This window comes from Myxine glutinosa, chromosome 4 (assembly GCF_964187855.1).
Source record: "Myxine glutinosa chromosome 4, kmMyxGlut1.1, whole genome shotgun sequence".
NCBI lineage: Eukaryota > Metazoa > Chordata > Myxini > Myxiniformes > Myxinidae > Myxine > Myxine glutinosa.
In genome coordinates, this window is record NC_136264.1 from 144,710,958 (window position 1) to 144,736,625 (window position 25,668).

The 25,668-nt window shown below is 42.8% G+C and overlaps 1 protein-coding gene across 1 annotated transcript in view; it reads left to right on the forward strand.

Moving 5' to 3' along the window:
• The first annotated feature begins 6,849 nt into the window (after nucleotides 1–6,849).
• LOC144891825 (putative sperm motility kinase W) overlaps nucleotides 6,850–25,668 on the forward strand; it is a 44,789-nt gene continuing 25,970 nt past the window's right edge. The window contains exons 1-8 of the mRNA XM_078776562.1: nucleotides 6,850–6,918; nucleotides 7,763–7,811; nucleotides 12,580–12,645; nucleotides 16,670–16,740; nucleotides 18,028–18,084; nucleotides 19,175–19,411; nucleotides 25,203–25,319; nucleotides 25,492–25,558. Coding sequence (XP_078632688.1) covers nucleotides 6,916–6,918; nucleotides 7,763–7,811; nucleotides 12,580–12,645; nucleotides 16,670–16,740; nucleotides 18,028–18,084; nucleotides 19,175–19,411; nucleotides 25,203–25,319; nucleotides 25,492–25,558 — 667 coding nt within the window. The 5' untranslated portion in view covers nucleotides 6,850–6,915. The remainder of the gene's footprint in view (nucleotides 6,919–7,762; nucleotides 7,812–12,579; nucleotides 12,646–16,669; nucleotides 16,741–18,027; nucleotides 18,085–19,174; nucleotides 19,412–25,202; nucleotides 25,320–25,491; nucleotides 25,559–25,668) is intronic.

Sequence of the window (25,668 nt, forward strand, 5' to 3'; positions counted from 1 at the left end):
CAAACACAGGCGCCAAACTAAGACATCCACCAAACTAACACATCCGCCAAACAAACACATGCCCAAAACTAAGACATCCACCAAACTAACACATCGGCCAAACAAACACATGCGCCAAACTAAGACATCCGCCAAACTAACACATCCGCCAAACCAACACATGCGCCAAATAAGACATCCGCCAAACTAACACATCCGCCAAACAAACACATGCGCCAAACTAACACATCCGCTAAACTAACACATCCGCCAAACAAACACATGCGCCAAACTAAGATATCCGCCAAACAAACACCTGCGCTAAACTAAGACATCCGCCAAACTAACACATCCGCCAAACAAACACATGCGCCAAACTAAGACATCCGCCAAACTAACACATCCGCCAAACAAACACATGCGCCAAACTAAGCCATCCGTCAAACTAATACATCCGCCAAACAAACACATGCTCCAAACTAAGACATCCGCCAAACTAACACATCCGCCAAACAAACACATGCGCCAATCTAAGACATCCGCCAAACTAACACATCCGCCAAACAAACACATGCGCCAAACTAAGACATCCGCCAAACTAACACATCCGCCAAACAAACACATGCGCCAAACTAAGATATCCACCAAACTAACACATCCGTGAAACAAACACATGCGCCAAACTAAGACATCCGCCAAACTAAGACATCCGCCAAACTAAGACATCCGCCAAACTAAGACATCCGCCAAACTAAGACATCCGCCAAACTAACACATCCGCCAAACAAACACATGCGCCAAAGTAAGACATCCGCCAAACTAACACATCCGCCAAACCAACACATGCGCCAAACTAAGACATCCGCCAAACTAACACATCCGCGAAACAAACACATGTGCCAAACTAAGACATCCGCCAAATTAAGACATCCGCCAAACTAACACATCCGCCAAACAAACACATGCGCCAAACTAAGACATCCGCCAAACTAACACATCCGCCAAACAAACACATGCGCCAAACGTAGACATCCGCCAAACCAACACATCCGCTAAACCAACACATCCGCTAAATGAACACATCCGCCAAGGCAACACATCCACCAAATCAACAAATGTGGCAAACCAACACATCCTCCAAAACAACACATCCACCCATTCAACAACTCTGCCAAACCAACACATCCGCCAAACCAACACAACCACCAAACCATCACATCCTCCATACTAACACATCCACCAAACCAACACATGCGCCAAACTAAGACATCCGCCAAACTAACACATCCGTGAAACAAACACATGTGCCAAACTAAGACATCCGCCAAATTAAGACATCCGCCAAACTAACACATCCGCCAAACAAACACATGCGCCAAACTAAGACATCCGCCAAACTAACATATCCGCCAAACAAACACATGCGCCAAACTAAGACATCCGCCAAACCAACACATCCGCTAAACCAACACATCCGCTAAATGAACACATCCGCCAAGGCAACACATCCACCAAATCAACAAATGTGGCAAACCAACACATCCGCCAAAACAACACATTCGCCCAATCAACAACTCCGCCAAACCAACACATCCGCCAAACCAACACAACCACCAAACCATCACATCCTCCAAACTAACACATCTACCAAACCAACACATGCGTAAAACCAACACATCCGCCAAACCAACACATCCGCCAAATCAACACATCCGCCAAACAAACACATGCACCAAACTAAGACATCCGCCAAACTAACACATCTGCAAAACAAACACATGCGCAAAACTAAGACATCCACCAAACTAACACATCGGCCAAACAAACACATGCGCCAAACTAAGACATCCGCCAAACTAACACATCCGCCAAACAAACAAATGCGCCAAACTAAGACATCCGCCAAACTAACACATCCGCCAAACAAACACATCCGCCAAACAAACACATGCGCCAAACTAAGACATCCACCAAACTAACACATCCGCCAAACAAACACATGCGCCAAACTAAGACATGCACCAAACCAATACATCCTCCAAAGGAATACATCCGCCAAATCAATACATCCACCCAATCAACAACTCCGCCAAACCAACACATGCGCCAAACTAAGACATCCGCCAAACTAACACATCCGCCAAACAAACACATGCGCCAAACTAAGACATCCGTCAAACTAATACATCCGCCAAACAAACACATGCTCCAAACTAAGACATCCGCCAAACTAACACATCCGCCAAACAAACACATGCGCCAATCTAAGACGTCCGCCAAACTAACACATCCGCCAAACGAACACATGCGCCAAACTAAGACATCCGCCAAACTAACACATCCGTGAAACAAACACATGCGCCAAACTAAGACATCCGCCAAACTAAGACATCCGCCAAACTAAGACATCCGCCAAACTAACACATCTGCCAAACAAACAAATGCGCCAAACTAAGACATCCACCAAACTAACACATCCGCCAAACCAACACATGCGCCAAACTAAGACATCCACCAAACTAACACATCCGCGAAACAAACACATGCGCCAAACTAAGACATCCGCCATATTAAGACATCCGCCAAACTAACACATCCACCAAACCATCACATCCTCCAAACCGAAATATCCACCAAATCAACACATCCGCCCAACCAACACATCCGCCACACCAACGCTTTCGCCAAACCAACATAACCGCCAAACCAGCACATCCGCCAAACTAAAACAACCGCCAAACCAACACAACCACCAATCCTATGCTTTCGCCAAACCAACACAACCGCGAAACCAACACATCCGCTAAACTAACACATCCGCCAAACCAATGCTTTTGCCAAACCAACACAACCGCCAAACCAACACATCCGCCAAACCAACACATCCGCCAAACCAACACATCCACCAAATCAACAAATGCGCCAATACAACACATCCGCTAAACCAACACATCCACCATTTCAACAAATGCGCCAAACCAACACATTCGTCAAACCAATACATCTGCCAAACCAACACATCCGTCAAACCAAGACATCTGCCAAACCAACACAGGTGCCAACCAATACAACTGCAAAAACCAACACATATGCCAAACCAACACTTGCGCCAAACCAATACAACTGCAAAAACCAACACATATGCCAAACCAACACGTGCGCCAAACCAATGCATCTGCCAAACAGTATTTGATTAACTGCAGTATTTGATACAACGTGCACTATTCTGCAGTGTTTGAAATCACGTGCATTATTCTTCAGGATTTGATATCACGTGCATTAGTCTGCAGTATTTGATATCACGTGCACTATTCTGCAGTATTTGATATCACGTGCACTATTCTGCAGTATTTGATATAACGTGCACGATGATGCAGTATTTGATATAACGTGCACTATTCTGAAGTATTTGATAAAAAGTGCACTGTTCTGCAGTATTTGATATAACGTTTGATTCTGTAGTATAACGTGCAGTATTTGATCGCTTCTGACATCAAATCATTCCTCTTCTCCAATGGCTTGATCTCGGATTATCAATTTGGATTCAGACCAGGTCATTCTACTCTGGGCATGCTGCTTCTACTGTCTCACAATGGATGGAGATCCTCAATGCCAAACATGAAATCAGAGCTGTCTCCCTCAACATATCACGTGCCTTCGATACGTTCTGGCACCCCGCTCTGCTCACCAAACTCTCCTCTTCTGATACCCATGGAAATCTCCACGAATGGCTTGCGGACTTCCTCTCTGATCGTAGTCAACGTGTGGCCCTGAATTGATTTCTCTCATCTCCCCCTTCCTGTTCAGGCTGGAGTTCCCCAAGGCAATGTTCTGGGCCCTGTGCTTTTTCTAGTCTTCATCAATGATCTCTCCGACTCTCTGGAAAATCCCCTCTATCTCTTTGCTGATGACTCCACTCTCCAGGTCTTTAAAACAGCTGTTCACCAGCATCTCTTATCTTCCCTCATCCAAAACCTTGATCTTCTCTAATTCACTCTAGATCCACTTTTTTGAAATACTGACTTCTTTCCTGGAAGTCGTAGCAGTGTCTATGTGTTTTTTTTACCTCTCCCACCCCCCACCCCGTTCCCATGCCTCCTCCCCCCCACCCGAAGCCGTCTCCCTCCCACAGATCTCCCGATGTCCCTGCTCTCCATCTTGTCTCCCGCTCCCTTTATCATGTTTTATGTTTTATGTGTCAGTTTGTCTTTTTGTGATCAATGTGATCAATGTCAGCGCTTACACGAGCCTCGATCTTGAATACAAAAAAAAAAAAAAAAAATTAACGTGCATCATTCTGCAGTAAATTGATGTTGCTAAATGTCCAAGTAATTATTGACGGTAAAAATAAATGGTGATAAAATATGATATTCAGCGTGTGGCTTTGTGACGTCACCAGTGACGTCATTGTCCTGTGACATCACAAAGTAGTTTCTTGTCCTGTTCTCGAAGCACAGGTTACTTGTCGCTCTGCACTTTCCGTGCTGATTGTTTTGTGATAGATTATCTGTCGTCTGTCTTTGTGATATACATTGATAGCAATGGCGTTGTCATTTGAATGGGAGGATCTTCAGGTTCGTATACCTGGTTTGTTTACCTGATAATTCGAGATTTTTGTTTCATCTTTGGCACAACTTCGCGTTTTATTAATTATTTCTTTAAACAATTTCTCATTTCTATATTTTGTTGTTGTCATCGTATTTTGTAATCGGCATTGTGATTGACTCGGCGTGTTTATGCATTTTCTTTCTGGTCCCATTCCTGAAACGAAGATGAGCGAGTTGTTGGGTGAAGGAGCCTTTGGACAAGTTTTCCTTGCAAAGGAAGTCTCTTCTGGAATTAAGGTACGGCTGAGCGTGGTGTTGGAGAGGTTTGGATGTTGCACAGTGAAATACTTTGATTTATTTGTCAAAAGGTGGAGAGGAAAGAGGAATGGGCAGTTTCACTCGTCTTCTATCTGCTTGCGCTCTTCATGATCTCAACCAAAGTGAACATTTTCAATTGAGATTAACACCGTTAAAACGTAACGTCGACCAACTGTATCCATGACAACGAAATATCGACAGAAGCTAATGTGACGAAACTCACCCTCACGAACTCTACCGTATTATTGCCACGACCTATGTTGAGTAAATGGTTTGTGACGGTGGCCTCACCTTTGCTTTTGTTTGAAACTGTAACCAAATATACATGCTTTCACGCTTCCATGTGGATTTCTTTGAAAAGATTATTTTTGTTTCTTTCAGGTTGCTGTGAAGATTCCCAAAGAGAAATGTCATTGGAACAAGGTGAGTTTGTGTGAATGAGCATGATGAACAGACCTAATTGTACATGTCTCGTCTTGGTTTGATTACTGAACCCGACGATATCGGTGATTCTCAGGCAGGGTGTTTCATTAGAAAGTTCGCCATCTTTAGGATGGACTTTAAACTGGTGTCTCAATGTCTGGTGAGTCAGTTCGTGAAAGACTTCAACCAAAATGGTTCCCTGGTTGACCCCACAAATGAGAATAGTAATCTAGATTTTAACAGAGCTATGGCGTATGTGTGTATGTATGTATCAATTACTACTCCGAGAGGAATTGCCCGAGGAAGCTGATACGTTCAGGGATCAACGACGTTGTGCCTGTGGAAGTTTCTTTGATTCCATCGGGTTGGGAAGAATATTTTTCGCCCATCATCATACTAAAATACGCCATTTCGTGTCTGTCTGTCTGTCTGATGAATTTTTGACGCCAATACATTCCGTCGTTACTTATCCAATCTCAACCAAACTTGACAGGATGACCAAGGGTTACATAATGAAGGTTGTAGCGCATTCATTTGCCCCCCTCCGCTTCCCCGCCATTGCCGCCAATGGGTTTGCATGTTGAGGTGTATATCAATGTTAAATTAGCTTTATCGTGGTGTTTTTCCAAACAAGAAGATAATTTTATCGTGGCGTTTTACCAAAGACGCTTTTAATAACAACATTAATGATAATTGCATATTGTTATGGTTATTACAAAAACAATATTAATATAATAATGTCCCACTTCCCCAAAGCGTTTTTCCTGCAGTGATAAGTGATAACGTATGCCGGTATAAATAGCTTCGAGTTATAATGGCGTTTGGGAGCAACAGCTTCTGCAGGAAGGAAAAATATTATAAACCACAAACACGTATGCTTAGCTTTTTAAACAGTCGCTAATGCTCTTTATAAACACTAAATGAAGAAATTTGGAGGAATCCCGACATCCGTGAAGTAAGGTTTACTTACAGAACTGAGCGAAGATCTACTGTACTCTATATAACCCACAAATATTGGATTAATAACATGGCCCTTTCTGCCAGTGGCATTTTTCGTACCGAACTTTTGAAACTCGCTCCTGCTGTTTCATACGAAACTGAAAGGTAGAAGGCGGGTTGTGCTCCTTTACCAAGCAGCTAGCTTGCGCTTGCCAAGCCAGCCGTTCTTTAACGGTTTTGAATGGAGTGCTTGCTCAAATGCTTAAACCATTGGCGATCTCTCCACAAGAAATTTGGTAAATGAACACACACCCAATGTTCTTGAGACCCACCCATAGATCGACTGTAATCTATATACCCCAGAGAGGAATGACCCTTCCTGCCACTCCCGGCGTCTGCGGGTGCGGGTGCCGGTGCACGAGTGTCGGAAATTTCTTTCTTTGGGAGGAGGGAGACCGAGACGGGAGTGGGGTTGAAATTTGAATTACCCGAAGTATATAAGCGTGATGTATTTATTATACATGCACATAAGTAATACATATTATGTTTTTGCTTCGTGTACGTAACCTTGGTTGTTTTTTTCTATTTATTGGGAGCGATAAAGACAGCGGTGTGTTGCCTATACTATACACCGCCCAAATAAGGGGATGTGTCAGAAGAACGTGCAGCATGCTTGGGACAAGATCACTTGTCGGACAGGCACTCTGCTATGGTAGTAATAATCATAAAGTTAATAACATAACCCCTCCCCCACCCCCTAGCCGCTTCGGTAGGGATGGGGTTATCATATTTGAACTTTCAAAAAACGAGGACACGCTGGAGTGCGACACTCTGGAAACCGTTTATTTTGAGTTTTGAGGGGTTGAAAAGAGTTTCCTTTACATATTGAGCAATCGTATCCGAAGTCTCAATAAGATTAAGTGTCGCCCAGACCTCGATTTATTTTGACTGCCATCCACCGTTCTGTCAGTCAAAATACTGAATTATTACTGGAAATATTGTGCTTGTCCGAGTCTTTCCATCGATCATCGATGTTTCGATACGTGAACGCACCCGTTTGTTTGCGAACGGGTACGTTTTTCATGGAAGTCCTTCACGAACTTGCTGTCCATGTCTGACGTGCGACTGAAGGTGCCACAGGAATGTGGAATTTATTGGTTTCATGCTTTAGCGTTCGCCGTATCTGCATTGCCTGTTTGCTTCCGGCCTCCCACCCGTGCGTCGTATCCACACACACGGCACACACATGTAACATCCGTACACGTGATTGTGTGGATGTGTGGAATGTGGGACATTTGGTGAATTATAGTAAGATACTGTTTAGATTTTGATGATTTGCGTGTGATATGATTTAACGGATGTTTATATAAATCGTTTAAAATAAAAAAGCCTTCAATTTCTGATATTTTACCTTTTCATTTGGGCCTCCCAATTGAAGCCCCGCCCATAGGGCGGGTCCCGTTGCTGGTATAACAAATGCATGAAATATCCTCACTATGAAAGTCGGGAAGATGGTTGCTCTGTTGTTGACACATTTCTGTGCTGTTTGATTTCAGTTTTTGAAAGAAGCTCATTTGCTCAGTTCCCTAAGCCATCCGAATATCGGTAAGTGTGCATTTCATGGATTACAATACAAATAATCCATTTGGATTTGCCTTTTTTGACATTCGCATGTGACACACCATTCACAGTGCTGAAATCCCACATTCAAATCCCATATCGCCCATCAACCTCTACATTTCCTTGTAATATTCCTATAAAATCATTCCTCTGACAGGACCCAACTGTAAACTGTCAGATTAGTGCTTCGCAGGTTGAACGTTACATTACAAAGTGTGTCGTCCCTTGGATTGATGTTCAGCTGAGTGTCCCATCTGCAAGCATTAGTTGGTGGACATTATAGATCCCCTGATATATGTTGTGAAGTGAGCTTTCACCGGCACCCTGAACAAATTGCAAATGCCTGCGATAACCACCTTCTGTATCCGGTTTATAAAAGACTAAAGCAAATGCCATCTCAAAGGAACAAATTCCTCCTTTTACCAAGTCTTACCAGGTACGGTACCTACTACACCTACCAACTACCTAACCCACTGATGCCATCGTGATGGGTAAAATAGTGGCAAGAGGCTTTGGCTTCGCCGGCTCATTGCGGCTTTGCAGTCGGGTACTAGTAGTAGTAGTAGTAGTAGTAGTAGTAGTAGTAGTCGTAGTAGTATGACATGATGTGGAGCCAAAGCCTAGCCTATGACATGACACTGAAGAGCCGAGCTCTTGCTTGAGACGGACGAAGTGACGGGCAAGACACAAACTCGTCCGAGAAGATGTTTATTGTAAAACCCAACTCAGGAACTCCGTCAAAGCCCATTTATCGGGCTGCATATATATCACAACCAGAAAGCACAACCGAAACCGAAAGCCACGCCTCTTAGGCGAGGCGTGTTTCGGTGGTCACGTGACCGACAGGTGCAAAGGATGGTAACCGCACGCACGGCACGCTTTGGTGGTCACGTGACCAGCCACCCCGGCGCCGAGGTTGTCCGCCGGTGACGTCACCGGCTGGAGCAAGGAGATTCTGCTGCTGGTCTCGCTTGGGGGACCCATGGGTCGCTACAACACAACATATATCAGGGGAGCTATAATGTCCACCAACTAATGCTTGCAGATGGGACAAAAGTTTACTCACCTGTATCAGTGTACAACGTAATGAACATGAGCATGAGGACTTCTGTAGATAATTAATTATATACCATTCATTGATTTGTTATCCATCATGTCATACTACGACGACTACTACTACTACTACGACTACTACTACTACTACTATTACTACTAGTACCCGACTGCAAAGCCGCAATGAGCCGGCGAAGCCAAAGCCTCTTGCCACTATTTTACCCATCACGATGGCATCAGTGGGTTAGGTAGTTGGTAGGTGTAGTAGGTACCGTACCTGGTAAGACTTGGCAAAAGAGAAGAGCAGACAGTCCTCCCCAATACCTACATACAATAAATGTCACAAGAAGCTTAAGGAAGTAACTATACGATGTGCTAGCTTAGGGCCTATTTTAAGAAATTTTAACTGGGCTTAATATACGTTTTCACAGCATGTGTGTAGTCTTCTAACTTCAGTCGCTGTCAGGACTGGTTCTCTCCGGGCACTGCGGCTTCCTCCACCAGAAGAAGTTAGCTTGCAGTAAGATCAGTGCCGACAGATCAGACGATAGCGCCGTTTCAATGGCAATGTGTGGCTGTCGTTAATCAAACCGTGTCGCTGGCGCTGATTGGCTGACCTAAGCTGATCGCTGATTGGTCAGCTCACAAAATTTCGCAAATTCAGACCTAAAATGACACCATTTGCATTCTGGATGAGATTAAAATTTATAAAATTTCCTTCTTGATTAATTCGGTGAATTCCGTCTCGACTTCGGATATTTCCGGCCGTGAAAAACTATCCCCTACTGCCGCGATATTTCTAAAAAATAATTCTTCGTCAATTTTAGAATATTTGACGCCGTTTTCAGCCTCCAAAACGCGTAATACGCTTCTTTGAAGTATTTTTTCAAATGCTCGAATCTCATTGGTTCCGGTGTTTGGTGACGATTTTCGTTGAAGACAACCAGGCCCGTGCGGGCCGAGGTTGGTCTTAAAGTATTTTAATTACAAATTAGAGGTGCATAAGATTGTGAATCAAACAAAGACGGGTGAAACAAACTCCTATGGAACTTTTTTTCAAATTTGTTATGCATACTTCCGCATCCGCAAGATGGCGGCCTCCATTGAGCAATTTGGTGTGTCAAATCTTCGAAATTCTCAAGCCAAGAGATCCAGCATAATCTGTTTTTTCAGCATAATACGTACGCGTTCATTGACAACACCGGCTTCGCCGGCTACTACTACTATTACTACAACTACTATTACTACTACTATTACTACAACTACTACTACTATTATTACTACTACTACTATTATGACTACTACTATTACTACTACTATTACTAATACTACTACTACTATTACTACTACTCTTATTACTACTACTACTACTCCTACAATTACTATTACTACTACTATTACTACTACAGCGCTTTTACAGTTGCTATTATTCTCACCATCCTGTGGGGTCAGCTCGGGAAAGTTTGTTGCCCAAGTCTGAAAAGACAGCTGCCCAGACTACGTAGTTGATCAACGGAGGTGGCAGGAATTTCCATTCCGTTCATGGTGGTGATGATTACTGACACACTCATGTTGTGGGAGTCCTCCAGCTTGATGCTGTGGGGTCTTTAACGTCCACCAACGCCGGCTACTACTACTATTACTACAACTACTATTACTACTACTATTACTACAACTACTACTACTATTATTACTACTACTACTATTATGACTACTACTATTACTACTACTATTACTACTACTACTACTACTACTATTACTACTACTCTTATTACTACTACTACTACTCCTACAATTACTATTACTACTACTATTACTACTACAGCGCTTTTACAGTTGCTATTATTCTCACCATCCTGTGGGGTCAGCTCGGGAAAGTTTGTTGCCCAAGTCTGAAAAGACAGCTGCCCAGACTACGTAGTTGATCAACGGAGGTGGCAGGAATTTCCATTCCGTTCATGGTGGTGATGATTACTGACACACTCATGTTGTGGGAGTCCTCCAGCTTGATGCTGTGGGGTCTTTAACGTCCACCAACGGCCAATGATGGCAGATGGGTCCTCTGGCCTGATGTGCTTCCGATGGATAGAACACCATGCATGTCCAAATACCAAGTTGCAGTTTATAGCTGGGCCAAGATTTGAACCCGAGCGACACATCTCAACGGCAACTGCGCATCCCTCTAATCCATCCTGCCAGCCCTCATCTTGAGATCTTCCCTTTTGGTTCATTGAACGTGCAAGCAGACGCGTGGTTTTTCTGTTCTCTGCTTGGTTTTTTAATCCATTTTGAAGTTTGTCGTTTTCTGTCATCACCATACTCTCCAGAATATTCGAGTTCATTTAAGGGCCTATTTTTGTATGCTTACTCGAGGCTTGTATAAGACCTAACACATATAACATATAATAAAGGGAGCGGGAGACAAGAGGGGTAGGGAAGGAAGCACAACAACAATTGGGAAAAGGGACATCAGGAGATCTGTGGAAGAGAGATGGCAGGAGTGGGGTACACAGGATAAACAAGTTGGAACCTGCAGGGGATTTCAGGAAAGAAAACAGGGAATTTGAAGGAGGTGGATTTGAGATAGATTAAGGGGGGGGGGGCGGGGGTAGAAAATATCAAGGTTTTGGATAGGGGAAGATATGAGATGGTGGTGAACAGCTGTTTTGAAGACCTGGAGGGAGGAGAGGGATTGAAGAGAGCGTGAGAGTTTGTTCGAGAGGCAGGAAAAAAGAGGAATGAAAGGGTGAAGGTGAGCAGTGATTCTTGATTTTGCAGTTTCACCAGATGTTACTAGCAGACCTTGTGTATCCTGCAGGGATATTTGGGGGACAGAGCACAGACAGCAGGGGGAAAAAGGCTTGAGAGGAGTCGGTGGAAGACAGAAACCACCTTGTAATTTTATCCAGGTCTGCAGAGAGTGAAAAGGCTGCAGACTGCCGATCTGAGGGATGAGGTATGGAGCAGCAGAGGGTGGAGTCATCAGCAAAGATGTAGAGAGGATTTTCCAGAGAGTCGGAGAGATCTTGGATGAAGATAAGAAAAAGCACAGGGCCCAGAACACTGCCTTGAGGAACTCCACCCTGGACAGGAAGAGATGAGAGAATTTCATTTAGTGTCCTTTTCATGCCTACTCTAAAATGAAAAGATTCAAGATTCTAAAAATTCAAGAGAAAAATTCTAAAAAGCCTGGTGTTGGCTCAGTGGTTAGGGTGCCGGCTTGGGATCCTACGATCCTGGGTTCGAATCCCGGTCGATCGCTGAATTAACGCCAGGGGGGTTGACTCAGCCTGTCATCCTTCCGAGGTCGGCAAATTGAGTACCAGCTTGCTGGGATGAATGATCACGGTGTGTACCCCGATTTAGAATAGGTACACCGTATCCCTGCGCATCGTAAGAGGCGACCAAGGGTTGGCGTCAGGAAGGGCATCCGGCCATAAAAACATTGCCTCAAACAGGGAACCATGATTGTCATGGGGCCCGCAAGGCCAACCCCCGCTCTAGCGGGGAAGATGGCCTTAAAACGATCATTCATTCATTCTAAAATGAACGCATCAGTTTATGATTGTGTTAGGAAATATGAAAACTTTAATTGAGAAACAACATTTCTGAAACACAGTTAAAGGCAAAACGGGGAAAGAGAACTTCGGAATGAGCTTTCTAATGTTTATCTTATTTCCACTCTGCTATTCCCACGTAGTTAAAGTGTTGGGTGTGAAGCAGTATGAAGATCACTGTTTCATGGTCACTGAGTTTGTATTAGCAGGTGAGTTTCCCTTTTTCATTGTTCTTTGTTGACATTGTTCTGCTGTTGTTTGAACCCATGTAATACTGCATGTGTAATCTTAAATCATTTTGACTTTCTTTGTTTTGTGGCTTCATTTGTACACCAATCTGCTCAATGCACAATAAATATAATATTGAATCCACCACACATCAGCTGATATAACTTAATGGAAAACATTATTAAGATGATATGGAAAACATTATTACCATTAATACAAGGCGGTTATGTTTTCACCCCTGCCCGATTGTCTATTTGTTTGTGAGCAGGATATTTCAAACAGTTGTAGATGGATTCGGACGAAATTTGGTTGACAGGTTTGGGTGTCTGACAAAGACGAATTGATTCAATTTTGGTGAAGATCCGGACCACAACTTTATCCCGGAGATCTTTTGAAAGCTCCTTGGTACTCATAGTTGAGTCTTTGCTGTGAAATGCACGACCCAGCAAAAAAACTACCAACAGGAAGAGCTGATTTTATTCTAAAATAATCAGAATCACTACAATTGAACACAGGTGGAGGCCATTTAACTTGGTGTATGATTTTGAACGTGATTGGTTTCACCTGAGCTAATTTACAATTGCTGTTATGAGGGGGGTGAACATTTATTCAAACAAGATATTCTCGTTTTGTATTTTAAATTAATTTTCTGAAATTTGCCGAATTTGTTTTTTATTTGGAAGTTGTGGGGTACGATGTAGGATTTCTAAATAAAGGTGGAAAAAGTCTGATTTAATGCATTTGCATTCCAGGCGACAAGGTGAAAAATTTGAAAGGGGTGTAGATTTTCTACAGGCACTAAATATTGCACAATATTTCAATAAGTTATGGACGGATTATAACAAAACAAGGTGGAAGGATTGGGTAGATGACAAGAAAAAGGTGATTAGATTTTGGTTCAGGTCTGGATCCAGATCCGGCCTATCAGTGGGTTACAAAACGTAAACTGTTTAGCCTGGTGAAGATATGCTTTGTATGAGTTTGTACAACTGCTGTGAGGTTTGGATTATTATCTTTTCTTACATCAGGCTACTTTTAATGTATGTGCTGATTAAATCCTGGGCTTTAGAACCTTTCACATGAAGCAACAGAAAAAAATGTGAATTTTCTTTTCAGTGAATTGTGTTATGTCCGGATAAATTAACATGCTCCGGATGTCGGGTAGGAACCATCATCATGTAGTAAGTTTTGTTTAGCCGGTTGTCACGTAAGAGTGAATAATTGTGGCCATACGAGGATGGCCCTTGTGTTAACTCGTTGTAGGGATTATGTTAATTCCCCTGTTCATCAAACCTCAGTGATCTATCCTTTATCCTTTTTGGCACCGCACCATAGACACCAGTTAGAATGGACATTAAACCACACTAAATAACAATAAAAACCACCAGGAAGCCAGGACATTGAGCACTGCCGCGAATTACACCATTGGGAAGCACACATCGAGGTCGAGCAGGCCGAAGACACGCCCCGAGGAGCCGTGATTGGCCAGGGCAGAGTAAGAAGGCACTCGCTGATTGGTAGAGAGAAGGGCGAGCAAGAAGCGATGCGCTGATTGGTGGAGAGGTGGACAATAGTGGTGGCCTGTGGTCATTGGAAGAGAAGCACCGATGATGTCATGACCCAACGTTAAAATAACTCTCGGACCGACATTTTCTCTCTTGCCTTTTACCCTTCACAGGGGAGGGGAGGGCGGAAGGGGTTGGAGGGGGGAAAAGCGGTTGGAGGTGGGGAAGGGGGAGGGATAGGGGGCAGGGGGAGGGAGGGGGGGAAGGGGCAGGGAGGTGGGGAAAGGGGAGGGAAGGGGGGGAGGGGGGAAGGAGGGAAGGGGGGGAGAGGGGAGGGAGGGGAAAGGAGGCAAGAGAGGAAGGGGGTTCATGTATATGCTGGTGGGTGAATGTGGCGTTCATCACATTTCTGCGTTTGAGTTAAGTGTTGCGGATCAGGAAGAAGAAGAAGCCGCACTACCAAATTCGCACACTTCCGGAATAGTTTGATTTATTTGTATTCAGATGTCTGGTGATTGTTTTGTATTTATTTATGCGAATGTGTACTTGTATATAACTGTCATTAATTTAAAAAGGCTTAGGTACTGTCGAGCGATTATTATTATTATTATTATTTTTTTTTTATATATATTTTTAAATTTTTTGGCCGTAAACACCCCCAGGCACTCACTGATGAACCTCTGAAAGTTTGATGAAGATCCGTTCAGCCATCTCTGAATAAAACGCAGACACACAAAAACTGAACACACACACACACACACACACAGACGACTCGCGTTTATATATATATATATAGATTTGTCCGTTATGTCTGGTGTGAAGGATCCCATAGGAATTTAGTTTGACCATCGCGTTTCTCTTGTTATCGGTATTTTCTTTCAAAAAAATCCTTTTGTTAATTTCCTTGTACATTTTAAACCCGTTTTGTTTGAGTTTATTTTTCGCAGGTTCGGGAACTGTCGGCGAACAACAGGTCCGGCGGACAACCCTTCATCTTCCCCTCCCCTTTATTCCCCCGCATATATAAAGTCCACATTTGATCGTCGCCCCAGAGTTAAAGCTTGCCCCGCTAATCTGTTTCCTGGTAAAGATTTTAATCGCCAGGAACGCGACAATACGTAGGTTACAGCCTGCATGTTGTAAACAATTGTCTGTGACCACTGTCTTGTGTTGTGCACCATTTTATTTTTGTGTGGCATGAGGTTCAACCTTCTGTAGCCAATAACATTAATGCAGGTGGCCCCCAGGGTTCTGTGTTGCGGCCTAATCGGTGACATGAGGCCGCCTGAGATGAACTCCCAAAACACTGAGTGGAGGCATCCTGCACGCATCACTGCTTGGCTTTCCATAAAGTCCAACATCATGAAAATCGGAGGAAACTTATTCCAAGCTATGATCAAAAAGATTTGTTTTGTTAATTAGGTCACAATCTTAAAAAGTAGGTTGTGGACACTAATGAAATATCAGGTGCACAACTTCAATGCAGGTGCACTATTATGATGCAAGGACATTTTGGAAGGCCAAGTGGTCTTTGAGAATCCGCATTGGCAAAATTGCACGATGACGAAAAACATGTTTGTTTTTTTCAGACCGCCATTTGACGTTGACCTTTACTTCGGAGGGGTATGATGTAAATAAAGTGTAAATGCGTCTTGCTATAGGACATCTAGAGAGGGAAATTTCATTCTGATTGGACAAGCCTCTGTCGAGTTATGGTGAAAATGTTAAAATGACTATAAATTAGGTCACGACCTTAAAATTAGGGCAAGGTCAAAAACAATTATCGAAAACCCACACACTTTGTATTGCCATCATCAATGCAAAATTTCATTCCACAAGTCCCAGCTCTGAGCTACAGTTCCGGAATTGGCAGAAAAAGGGAGAAAAACCTAAATGGTGGTTTGGTACTACTCAGGATGAAAGAAACTCTGGGGTACCATTACAATTAGAAGCACTAACTGTGGAAAGAAACCCTACAACAGGTATAGGCCTCCCCCTATCCTATGGGGGTGGGGGTGTTTAATAAATACCAAAATGGGAATGGGGCACAGTAAGTGAACAAAAGAGCAGCTGGAATAGAAATTACAAAACACTTTTGCGAACATTGTTCATGAAATACGTGATGAATTCCAGTTAGTAATCAATCCCGGTCATTTTTGTCACATTATTGTCTCCCTCAAGCAAGTTATACAGGAAGTGACCTCAACGCTGGCCAAATGTTGTGGGTAAAACTGAATTTTTGTCTCTGAAGGTTCATGTCTGGCTGTGCCGATGGACAAAATGCACAACGGCTTTTATCAACTAAAAAATGTTAGATTCGCGTTTATCTACCACCGTGGGACATGAGGGGCAACTGCCATTTTGAGCATTAGTCATTCCTTCGTCAGAGGCTCTTAGACACGTCATATTTGCACATACATTTCCACTTTTAAAGGGCTCGTCTTCCCTGTTGTGATGTGATGATGATGGCTTCCTTCCATGATTCTATTATTGTTTACAGATACACTCAGCAGCATGCTCAGGGCTCAAGTAAAATTTTCAGAAGAGCTCCTCAAGCCCATCATTCGTCAGGTGAGCATAATCACATGATGATTTACTTACTTTCCAAATAATTACCTCCGCCACCAAAGGTGGATGGAGGTTATGGTTTCACCCCTGTCTGTCTGTCCGTTTGTGAACAAAATATCTCAAAAAGTTGTGGACGGATTCAGACGAAATTTGGCAGAGTGTATGCGACAAGGACGAAATGATTAGATTTTGGGGAAGATCCGGATTCAGATCCGGCTATAAGAATTTTTTAAGTGATTCTTCACCATTGGGAGATCGGGCCAAAAACGATACATAGCAGGATATCTCAAACGGTTGTGGACGGATTCGGACGAAATATGGTGGACCGGTTGGGTGTCTGACAAGGACGATTCGATTTTGGTGGAGATCTGAATATGGATTCGTATATGAGAATTATTTAATTTTAAAGCGATTCTTCACCATTGAGAGATAGGGCCAAAAACGATACATCGCGGGATATCTCAAAAAGTTATAGATGGATTTGGACGAAAGTTGGTGAACAGGTTGTGTGTGTGACAATGAAGAAACAATTCAATTTGGGTGAAGATCCGGATCCGGATCCAGTTAGTATAATTTGTTAAGTGATTCCTCACCATTGGGAGATAGGGCCAGAAACGATACCAAGCAGGATATTTCAAAAAGTTGTGGACGGATTTGGACGAAACTTGGTAGACCGGTTGGGTGTCTGACAAGGACAAATATATATTTAATTTTGGTGAAGATCTGATGATAAATTCGGACCTGAATATTATTTAATTTTAAAATGATTCTTCACCATTGGGAGATATGGCCAAAAACGATACCTACTAGGATATCTCAAAAAGTTGTGGACGGATTTGGACGAAACTTGAAAGACCGGTTGGGTGTCTGACAAGGACAAATATATTCAATTTTGGTGAAGATCTGATGATAAATTCGGAAATGAATATTATTTAATTTTAAAATGATTCTTCACCATTGGGAGATATGGCCAAAAACTATACATAGCAGGATATCTCAAAAAGTTGTGGACGGATTGGATGAAACTTGGTGCAGGTTGTGTGCGTGACATGGACGATTCGATTCGATTTTGGTAAAGATCCGGATCCGGATTCAGCTAGTAGAATTTTAAAAGTGATTCTTCACCATTGAGTGATATGGCCAACCATGTGGAGGTTTGCTCTCTACTGAGTGCCGTTATAGATTGCTTTGAAATTGGGTCTAGCAGATTGACCAACATGATTTTGAAAACTATCAAACGCTTGATTTATAAATCCATCCCATAACCTTTTGTATTTGCTTTTCTTCCAGGCTGCATCCGCGTTTGATTACATGCACAACATGAATGTTGCACATGGAGATATAAAGGTAAAAAAAAAACTGTGCTAATTACCATGGAAACCTAGAAGGATGTATTTAGTAACAAAGAAAGAGTTTCTTTTTTGTCACAAGGAACTGTATTTCAAACAATTTGAAGAATCTCATTTGCCACCACAACAGCATTTATGAAATAAATAAAATGTTTGTATAGATGTTTATGTTATGTGTGTGTTTGGATTTTGAAATTGGATTTGAAATTGGATGAAATTGGAAATATTGAAATTGGATTGAATTATAAGTTATAATTATAATTATAAGTTAAGATTACAATTATAAGTAATCGTCATAAATTGTGGCAAGACTCGATTTTGCTTATGTATCGTGGAAGAATCGAATTATTCCTTAAAATCCGTTGGACTTGGGTTTATGAATCTGAAGGTGGGATGAGACCATTTTAAAGATAAGAGGTGATCACTAACGGGTAACATACTGGGTAACATTGAAGCTGAATATCATCAACACCACCCCATGATCCGATAAATGCTGACAAGTACTTTTGGGAGTGAAACAGTACATCACTTCGAATCCAAGGCCGACATTGATGGCCTCGACCTAGATGTACGCACACTCCTTTCTAAGCTGTCCAGCCGAAGTTCGAATCCCGACCCAGCTCTAAACTGTCATTGTGGTGTTTCACAGGCAGGGTGATTCATAGGCAGTTATCATTGGGGAGAGGAACAAACTATGTGTACAATTTTTTAAAATCCCATATATGACTCAATTATTGCTGTTATGCTCTGTGTGAAACCACTAGTCCAGCAATTGATATGTTGCAAATCAAACCCAGACAAGAACACTCACAGTGAAGTACGCGCTACCTCTGCACCATCCTGTCAGACCATTTGTATTCATATACATCACTTGAAATTTGATGCGAGTGCAAAAAATAACTTAAATCTCATAGGATGTACATGTTATAATAAAAAATAGTTGGGATCAAATACTGCAGGTGTGAAACACAATTTCAGACTAACAATGGCTTCGTTGAATGTGTCCGTCCTGTTGAGTTATCTCATGTTTTAACTTTCAGCCTGTGTCCATCCCTTGACTAATACATTTTTCTGCATCTATTTTGTAGCTTGCAAACCTCCTCTATAGTGAAGCAGCGGTGCTGAAGGTCGTCGATTTTGGAACGGCCACTACATTTGAACGTGGAAAGTTGATACGATATCGAGGTGGAACAATATCCTATATGTCTCCTGAAATGGTCCAGCGAAAGAATTATTATGGTCCAGCAGCTGACGTGTGGGCCCTGGGTGTAACGTTGCACACCTTGTTAAATAGAGAGTACCCTTTCAAAAAAGATGAACTTAAGGTGAGCAATAAAATCGATGCCTTCATAATGATCATTATATATCCTTATTTTTGTGTAAGTCTGCTTCGTTTTTTGTTTTTTTGTATACTGAATCGAGGCTCGTGAAAGAGCTAACATTTATTTCACAAACAAATCAACCAGACAAACAAGATATATAAAAAGAGGGAGCGGAAGACAAGATGGGGAGAGAAGGGGAAGCACACAAACATAACATTTGAGAGCAGGGAGATGTGTGGGAGGGAGAGGGCTTGGAGGGAGGAAGCGTGGGAAAGGGGGGGGGGGGGGGGGGGGGGAGGTGGGAGAAGTATAAAACACAAGGACCCCAAGGACTTCCAGGACAGAAGTTGGTATTTCAAAAAAGTGGATTTGGGGTGAAATTAGCGGGGGTAGAAAAGATCAAGGTTTTGGATGAATATGAATGAATGAATGATCGTTTTAAGGCCATTTTCCCCGCTAGAGCGGGGGTTAGGCTTGCGGGCCCCATGACAATCATGGTTCCCTGTTTGAGGCAATGTTTTTATGGCCGGATGCCCTTCCTGGGGGAAGATAAGAGATGGTGGTGAACAGCTGTTTTAAAGACCTGGAGGGTGGAGTGGGATTGAAGAGAGTGAGGGAGTTTGTTCCAGAGGTGGGAGAAAAGAGGAATGAAGGAGTGAAGGTGAGCAGAGAGTCTTGATTTTGGCAGTTTAACCAGAAGAGGGTTGCAGGCAGATCTTGTGCGACCTGTAGGAATATTTGGGGGACAGAGCCCCGAGAGAGCTGGGGGGGCAAGGCCAGAGAGGAGTCGGTAGAAGACGGAAAGACCACCAACCTGCCTGCGGTGAGTGAGTGAAAGGCCCTTGGAGTTAGCTTCATCGTGGGAGATTCCAATGATTCTAAACGCTTTGGTTTCAACAGCGTGAAGACGAGCTAGGTGTGAGGCAGGAGCACCAGCCCAGAGGGGAGAGCAGTATTCCATTGAGCTGCGGATGAAAGCCTTGTATGTGGTGAGGAGCTCAGGTGTGCCAAGGAAAGACTTTGCACGACGGAGGATGCCCAGTCAGCGACTGGCTTTGGAGGCCAGATTTGAAATGTGGTTTTCCCAGGAAAGATCATGGCGGATAGTGAGACCCAAAAGCTTGAGTGACAGAACTTCTTGGAGAGGATTATTCAGAAAGTGGATGGGAGGGTTGTCCAGTCAGTCTTTTCGGAGAGACATCGTAAGAGTGTGAGATTTGTCAGAATTGAAGGACATGTTCCACTTGTTTGCCCTGTCTGTGATTTTATCCAGGTCTGCAGAGAGTGAGGAGGCTGCAGACTGCCGATCTGAGGGATGAGGAATGGAGCGACAGAGAGTAGAGTCATCAGCAAAGAGATAGAGAGGATTTTCGAGAGAGTCAGAGAGATCATTGATGAAGACCAGAAAAAGCACAGGGCCCAGAACACTGCCTTGGGGAACTCCAGCCTGAACAGGAAGAGGAGATGAGAGAAACCCATTCAGGGCCACACGTTGACTACAACTAGAGAGGAAGTCAGCCAGCCATGCGTGGAGATTTCCATGGATACCAAAGGAGGAGAGTTTGGTAAGCAGAGCAGGATGCCAGACCGTATCGAAGGCACGTGATATGTCAAGGGAGACAGCTCTAATTTCCTGTTTGGCATTGAGGACCTCCATCCATTGTTGAGAAAGCAGAAGCAGCATGTCCAGAGTAGAGTGACCAGGTCTGAAACCAAATTGATGATCAGAGATCAAGCCATTGGAGAAGAGGAAAGATTTCATATCTGAAGCAATGATGGATTCCATGACTTTGCTGATCATTGGGAGAAGGCTGATTGGTCTGTAGTTGCTAGGATTTGTTTTTGCACCTTTTTGTGCAAAGTGGTGAGGTTGGCTAATTTCCAAGCAGATGGAAGATGACCTTGAGCAAAAGAGAGGGTGAAGAGAACAGAGAGAGGGAGTGAAAGAGCGGAAGAACAGGATTTTAGGACCCGTGTTAACAATTCGTTATTATCTTAACAATAATGTCACTGACAAAATCATAAACTAGATGGTTTTCATAGAATACTTACCCTGCGCAGTCAACATATTGCGAGCCAACTCTGTTTTTGAACATTTTTTGCTTTGATCCAATATGGCTTCCAGACCACGTGAGCGATGACATCATAAATTTATATTCTCTAATATAATTGCTGCATCGGTCATGCTCAATACATTTCAAACTGATCAGACTAAGCATTGTCCCTGTCGAATTATGACATCATCGTTAACAACACCTATTCCCCACATGGAGTCCTTTACAATGAGCCATGTTGCACACCGCACCTTTCCTCTGCCATCTCCAGGCGCTGCATTACGTCATTGCCGGGCACCGAAGGGGGCTCGGCAATGACGCACGCTGAAAGGGAGTACTCAGTTTTCACTCTGGTTGTTTGTTTTCTTGCTTTCTTGTTGTACACTGCACCTTTCCGATGCCATCTCCAGGCGCTGCATAACGTCATTGCCGGGCACCGAAGGGGGCTCGGCAATGACGCATGCTGAAAGGGAGTACTCGGTTTTCAGTTTGTTTGCCCAGTTTGCCCAATTTTCAGCCCAGTTTGTTTTCTTTCTTTCTTTCTTTCTTGTTTGCCCGGGCTATATCTCAGCCATCCTTTGAGCTAGGAAGCTGAAATTTCGGCACAATAGTGAGCAAGTCCTTTGTCAAAAACGGTATTTTTTGTTTTTTGATTAATCAATTACTTGAGGAGTTATTTAATTATTAGCGATTAATTAAGTACCTATTTAAGTAATTAAATTTCCTTTCTCTTCTGACCATTATCTCAGGCACCTTTTGAGTTAAGAAGCTGATATTTGGACATGCCAATGACCAGGTGATTTGGCTGCAAAGGCTATTTTTGATTTATTGATTAATCAATTAAATGATTAATTATTGAATTATTCGATTAATGACTAAAAAATTTCCTCAAGTTTTGTTTGTCAACTTCATACAGTGGCAATGTTTTGCTGCTTTGGTCCAGCAAAAATAAATTTATGTTAAATTTACTTTTCAAATACAGTGCCTTCAGAAAGTATTCACACACCTTGACTGTTTTCACATTTTGTTGTGTTACAGTCTGAATTTAAAATGGATCAAATTGTAAGTTTTTGTGACTGATCTACACATGATACCATAATGTTGAAGTGGAATTTTTGTTTGAGAAATTTTTACAAAATAATTAAAATTGCAAAGCTGAAATGTCTTAAGTCAATAAGTATTCAACCCCTTTGCTATGACGCTCCAAACTGAGCTCAGGTGCATCCAATTTCCTTTGATCATCCTTGAGATGTCTCTACAACTTGATTGGAGTCCACCTGTGGCCAATTCCATTGCTTGGACCTGATTTAGAAAGAAACACACTTTTCTATTCCAGGTCCCACTGCAGACAGTGCATGTCAGAGCAGAAACTCCACCATTACGTCCAGGGAACTGTCCGTAGAACTCTGAGATATAATTGTGAGGAGGCATAGATCTGGGGAAGAGTATAAAACAATTTCTAGTGTTGAAAGTTCCTAAGAGCACAGTGAGCTCCATCATTAGGAAATGGAAAGAATATGGAACTACAAAGACTTTTCCTGGAGCTGGCTGTCTGACCAAACTGAGCAACTGGGCAAGAAGGACGTTGGTCAGGAAGGTGACCAAGAACCCAATGACCACTCTGACAGAACTACAGAGTTCATTGGCTGAGATGGGACAACCTGCCGGAAGCACAACAGTCTCTGCAGCACTTCAAAAATATAGGCTTTATGGGAGAGTGGCCAGACGGAAGCCACTCCTATGAAAAAGGCACATGACAGCATGCATGGAGTTTGTGAAAAGGCACGTGAAAGACTGAGAGCATGAGGCAAAGATTCAGTGGTCTGATGAGGTGAAAATTGGACTCTTTGGCCTGAATGCAAAGCGCTATATCTGGCGGAAACCGAGCACGGCTCATCACCCATCTAACACCATCCCGACCGCAAAGCATGGTGGTGGCAACATCATGCTATGGGGATGCTTTTCAGCGGGAGGGGCAAGGAGACTCGTCAGGATAGAAGGAACAATGAATGGTGCCAAATACAGGAAAATCCTTAAGGAGAACGTACTTCAGAGTGCAAAAGACCTTAGACTGCAAAAGAGATTTACGTTCCAACAACACAATGACCCCAAGCATACAGCCAAGGCTACAATGGAACATGAAAGTTCTTGAGTGGCCCAGCCAAAGGCCAGAATTGAATCCCATTGAGAATCTGTGGAAAGACTTGAAGATTGCTGTTCACCAACACTCCCCATCCAACTTAACCGAGCTTGAGCAAATGTGCAAGGAAGAATGGGAGAAACTCCTCAAATCCAGATGTGCAAAGCTGATACAGACATGCCCAAGAAGATTCAAAGCCGTAATCGCTGCCAAAGGCGCTTCTATGAAGTATTGACTCAGGGGGGTAAATTATATATTTCTGTATTTCATTTTTAATTACTTTGAATGAATTTCTAAAAAAAAAAATTCCACTTTGACATCATGGGGTATTATGTGTCGATCAGCGACAAAAAAAATAATTTCGTCCATTTTAAATTCAAGGTTTAACACAACATAATGTGAAAAAAAAATCAAGGGGTGTGAATGCTACCATGGCACCAAGTCCTATGTCTGAGTCGCAAGTCAATTTCGACTCCAGTCTCAAGTGCGACTTAAGTCTGAGTTATCGACTCAAATTGCCAACTGTGCTTGTTCCCGACGACTCCAGATAAAAGAGGTTGTACTGTATTAAAATTGTTTTCTTAAATCAGTTTGTGTGGAGAGACGTTATTTTCCCAATATTGGCGTAACTTGAACAAAGGAGGAAAAATTCAGGAAAACCCATGCAGTAAATAGTATTTTTTAACTCATCTGATAATTGGGTGCTGTAGGTAAATTTAATCTTGTATAATATATATTGATCAAAACTTGTGTCCAGCTCGGTTGTATATAAAAACCGAGCTAAAAGTAGTTTGCAGCTAGTTTAATAGAAGCCAACATGCTGCAGGAAGTTTTTAGGGGGGAGGGGGGGGGGGGTCATAAACAACAACTGAAGGTGCTTTCCCTTCAAATAACCCTTTTAAAATATATTGGGAATAGATCAACTATTGAAAAATACTCATGCCAGGCGGCAATGAGTCTGGCATCTCAAGGCTGTCTTTCTTTGATGTCAGGCAGCGTGGGGGAGGCTTACAGAGGGAGAACTGCATGTTTACAGCTAATATCTGGGAAATTCAGCCATTGAGGAATGTTGTTGTCTCAGTAACCAACTGGGGTCTCCTTATTGGCTGGATCACAGGGGCCCAACTTTGTGATGTCAATGTTGATATCTCCTCAAGGTCTCCCCCCCCCCCCCCCCTTGCACCTCCTTCTCCTCCCCCCAGCCTCCTGCCTCGGCAATTTCAAACTCACACAAGCTGAACGCTATATAAATGGTTTTTGTACAAGGACTCGTGGAGAAATATATGCTGATGACTCGTGGTCCTGTATTTGTTCATTGTTTCTGAGTATCCGTGTATTTCTGCTGTAATTAAAGTCATACCATGCTTTCTCCCTCTTCTGAAAGAAATAAATGCTTCATATTAAACCACGACAACTGGAGGACAATTAATGTATTCTTCCACAGGGCATAGACCACATGGTTGTGGCCGTAATAGTCCAAGTTACAATTTTGATGGCTTATTGTTGAGATAATTTCACGCAACTTTAGAAATGGTGACTGATTTTTTTTCTTTTCTGAATAGTTTTCTTCCCCTCCCACCCCTGTTTATGCCCTCCCCAGGAACTCCAGAACACTGGACATCTGAACTACAAGCCCCCACCAAGAATTGAACAATCCTGCACTTCTCTTTTGAAATGCATGTTTAGTGACGACCCATCCTTGCGGTTCTCAATGGAGGTGGGTGGCTGTTTCTCAACAAAGTTATTGATGATTTGGTTTGTATTAAAACACTTCTTCAAATTCACCAAATCCTGGTGTGGTGTACTTTGATGTTTTGCACAGGGACTAACATGGGGGTGTTTAACTCGTTTAATTTCAGCTGGTACATGTACAGAATTTTGTTTTCCAGGATATTCTTCACCATCCGTGGACGACTGGGCATTCTGAAACAACAGTGCAGGAACTCACAGATAAAGGTTATAAAAAATATCTCATCTTTCTCACTTTACCAATATATAACAATTTTATGTATTTCAGAAAATTCTGTCATTTCAGGTGTTGGGACAAGTTATAAAATCCATAGTAT